At 31.9% G+C, this 4,177-nt stretch overlaps 1 protein-coding gene across 1 annotated transcript; it reads left to right on the top strand.

The window, feature by feature from the left end:
* The first annotated feature begins 1,609 nt into the window (after window positions 1-1,609).
* Window positions 1,610-3,131, top strand: LOC132189657 (basic blue protein-like). Its single transcript, XM_059604419.1, has 2 exons — window positions 1,610-1,907; window positions 2,782-3,131. The coding sequence occupies exons 1-2, from the start codon at window positions 1,733-1,735 to the stop codon at window positions 2,979-2,981; spliced, it is 375 nt and encodes a 124-aa protein (XP_059460402.1). The 5' UTR covers window positions 1,610-1,732; the 3' UTR covers window positions 2,982-3,131.
* The last annotated feature ends 1,046 nt before the right edge of the window (window positions 3,132-4,177 follow it).

Raw genomic sequence — 4,177 nt, forward strand, 5'->3', positions numbered from 1 at the left:
TAAAAGAGCTCAAGGAGTTGGGCTGCTCATAAGGGGTTTAGGTTTTGGGTTATAAAACTATGTTTTATGAAAATGATTGTTGCCTTGTAGTAAATTTTTAGCCTTTGAAAACGTGGCAAGTTAACCATATACATTGTGAGGGGAATAGGGTGGCGCACGGATTAACAAAAATGGCCCTTCACCAGGTCAATGATATTGTATGGAGTGAGGAGTGTCCATCTTGTATCAGAGATATTATATTGACAAAGCAATTGCTCTGTCAATGATCCATTTTATGAAAGATTATCAAGCTTGAATTTTTCAAAAAACAAATAAAAAAAAAATACTATATCACTTTAATTAATAACCATATATATATATATATATATATATATATATATAGCCATAAATTAAAGAATATAAAGCACATATATATAATAACCATATATAGTGAAAGCATTGCATAATTTTTATTATTAATTAATAGCCATATATATTTTGTTACCTAATATTAATTAATAACCATAAATTAAAGAATTCAAAGCACATATAATAACCATATATAGTGAAAGCATTGCATATAAGAGACAAGCATTAACTAGTTTTATAAAATTTTAATGGGTTTGAATATATCTCTTAATATATGACAACATTTACCAATTATACATATACCAATTAAATTTTGTTACTTAATATAGGTACCAATTAATGTTGTTATCTAATTTTGTTAACCAATTATTTAAATTTTGTTACTTAATATAGGTACAAATAATTAATATTATTAATTAATTAATTTTTGACGTGTAAAATAATGGCACGTCAATGGCATTTCAACATGTCAATAATTATTGACGTGTTAAAATGGCATATTAATAATTATTCACATTCGGAAATGCGCCATGTCAATAAAATTTTTATTGACGTGTCATTGTAACCACGTCAATAATTATTGACGTAGCAAAAAGTGTGTTACTGTTTGCCACGTTAAAAAATACCTTATTTTTTGTAATGACTACACCAAAAACAGGACTGGGCTTGTGGACCAATTTGGGACTTGAATATACAAGTTGTGTAGACCTATCGGCCCAATATCCGACGGAAAGACTCATTTGTTAAAAGAACAAAAATAAAATATTTTAACTAATAAATCTAGAAACTCATGCCCTTAGGAATAAGATCAAAACTCAAGTATTTTTGACTAATTTCTCAGTTTATTAACAGAGTGCAATTCACGTTCTCTTTAGTAGACTATAATAATTAAACCTAAAGTCACTATATGTAACTTATTCATAAAGTCGCTATGTATTTTTTTTCGGCAACTTAATCACATTGATGATAGATCAAACGGCCGACAATCATTTATTGGGTTATTTAGTTTTAACGTGGCATATACATAGTTGAGATCCCCAAAAGATCGAGCCAACGACCGACCAGCATGATCCAATTGTCAATTGGGTTTTCGGAGTCCACAAGTTCGGCCGATTTCGGGCAGGAGCGCATATCCTTGAGTGTTCAAACTTGAAAGCACATTTATCACTCTGCCCCTCACCAGTCACCCCCATTTCTTTGTGTCATTGTCTGCCCACAAATGGCCCCACCAACTCCCTCATTAAAAGGCCAGCTTCCTCGTTCAGGTCCTCACACACAAGAAAAGGTCCTCCTTAGTCCTTCCTTCCCTCCCTCACTCACACACACACACTCTCTCTCTCTCTCTCTCTCTCTCTCTCAGCTATCGGCTCTCGGCTCAACAAAGATGGCTCGGGGAAGAGGCAGTGCAATGGTTGTTGCTACGGCTTTGCTGTGCATGCTGCTGCTTCAGTCAGAGATGGCTCATGCAGCGGTCTACACCGTCGGAGGTGCCGGCGGCTGGACCTTTAACGTTGCTGGCTGGCCCAAGGGAAAGCGCTTCCGGGCCGGCGACATACTTGGTTAGTCTTCATTAATTAATCATTTGTTTTAACTATTACTGCTTTTTCCTTTATACGTATATGTATACATGTTATGTAGTTGTCTAGGCTCCACAGGACCACAGTTTAAGAAAACTCACAGTATTTGTAACTCCTAAATCATGCTAAATCACATCATCTATATTGTAGCAAAATATTGTAATTAGAGAAAATATATATTTTTCTGTCGAACATCAGAAGGCAAGCAAGCACTCCAGATCTTTAAGCAGCCATAATAGGAGTGTATATATCTCCGGTTGGCTTTTAATATTGCTGCTTACACTCAAAATTTGTCTCTCTTTTTTTAATTTTTTTTTTTTTTTTAATAAAAGAAACTCAAAATTCCTTTCACTTTTTGTACAAAAAAACATATCTTTTAAAAAAGTTATCAAAGACCACCACCAAGGACATACCTTTATTAGTAGTAGTTGGAGGTTTCTAGCAATTCTAATTTTTTTTTTTTTTTTTAAAAAAAAAACAAATTCCCTATTAAAATATCACTAAAAGATTTAGCTTTTTATTGTACTACATTAAAAAATTATATATATATAATTCACAAAAAAAAAAAAAAGGGTCGGCCGCCATTAAAATCAAGTCCTATCTCTATCTTTATGAAGAAAAAAAAAAAAAGTTGAACCAGACATGACCTTAAAGGGGATAAATCCTACTGCTAAAGCTTAAGATAAGCATCAGCCAACATTAACTGACCAGTAACAAAGGAAAGAAAAGTCAACAAAAGTTTTTTACTGCAACGGTAACTTTCCTCACATTGTGTCATAGACTCATAATTAAGGACAAGAAATTTGTGTGGTGGATATTCATTGATCATTAACTATATGTATTTGTTTGTTTGCAGTGTTCAACTACAGCCCTTCAGCGCACAACGTGGTAGCTGTAAGCAAGGCGGGATATGACGGGTGCTCGACCCCACGAGGGTCCAAGGTGTATCAGACTGGAAAAGACCGGATCAAGCTTGTGAAGGGGCAGAACAGCTTCATCTGTAGTTTTACCGGCCACTGCCAGTCTGGCATGAAAATTACTGTCGTTGCTGCGTAATTATCGCTATGTTTTAGAAATAAGTATCGGAGCTTTATATATATGTGTGTGTCGGTGCTGGATCTCTGTCTATGTTTACCAGCCTCACTACTACTCAGTGTACTGCTATGTACTGGATTATAATGAAATAAACAACTGGCTTCGTGTGAATGGGAATGTGTTGCCACCTAATCATTTGTGTCACAATTTCTTCATACTTTCAAGGAGTAATCTTAGGTTTTTTTTTTTTTTTTTTTTTTTAATCTTATAAGGTTTTGGATTAATCTTCTTAGAAAAGAATATATATATATATATATATATATATATATATACTCCCACATTCCATAATCATTTTATTGTCCACAATTTCTTCTTCATGCTTCAAGGGTAATCTTGGGTTTTTTTTTTTTTTTTTTTTAATCTTATAAAGGTTTTTTGGATTAATCTTTCCTTAGAAGAATATATATATATATATATATATATATATATATATATATATAGGACAATCTTAACTTTAGAGTTTAGACCACTAAATTACTATGTATTTTAAGAAGACTTTCTAAATTTTAAAAACTCTCAATTTAACTTATTGAAACTTTAAATTTGAGTCTATTGACCCCCCTCTCTTATATTCAGCTGTTAACCTCTAACGAAAATTACTAAGAAGACCAAATTACCTTTTGATTTTTTATTTTATTTGAAATTAAAAGTAAATTTAGAATTTTATAAAAAAAACAAGGGTGTAAAGGTTATTTTATTACTTTTAACGTTTAAAATTTGACGGAGGGAGGTACAATGCATTAAATTAAAAGTTCAATAGGACGAAATTGAGAGTTTTTAAAATTTAGGAAATCTTTCAAAATGCGTAATAGGTCAGAAGTCTTGAATAAAATTTTTCCAAAAATTTAAGAGTTAATTGAGACTTTTACATTAGTGTTGTATGATATTTATATGATAAAAATTTGGTATATTGCATTACTTTTTTTTTTTTTTTTATGCAACCATATATGCATCCAATATTCTATACAGCTGATGTAAAGGATTTGGTAGCCTTTATAGCTCAACCATTGTTAAAACAGAAAAAGGAAATCCAATAGCTTTTAGACATTTTGTGTATGTTTATAAGATATTTATGTGGTACTAGTATGTAACATCATTCATTTAATGGTGAATTTGGAATGATGGGTAAGGTATTTATGTGATACTAGTATGTAACA

The sequence above is a fragment of the Corylus avellana genome, chromosome ca1 (genome assembly GCF_901000735.1).
Source record: "Corylus avellana chromosome ca1, CavTom2PMs-1.0".
NCBI lineage: Eukaryota > Viridiplantae > Streptophyta > Magnoliopsida > Fagales > Betulaceae > Corylus > Corylus avellana.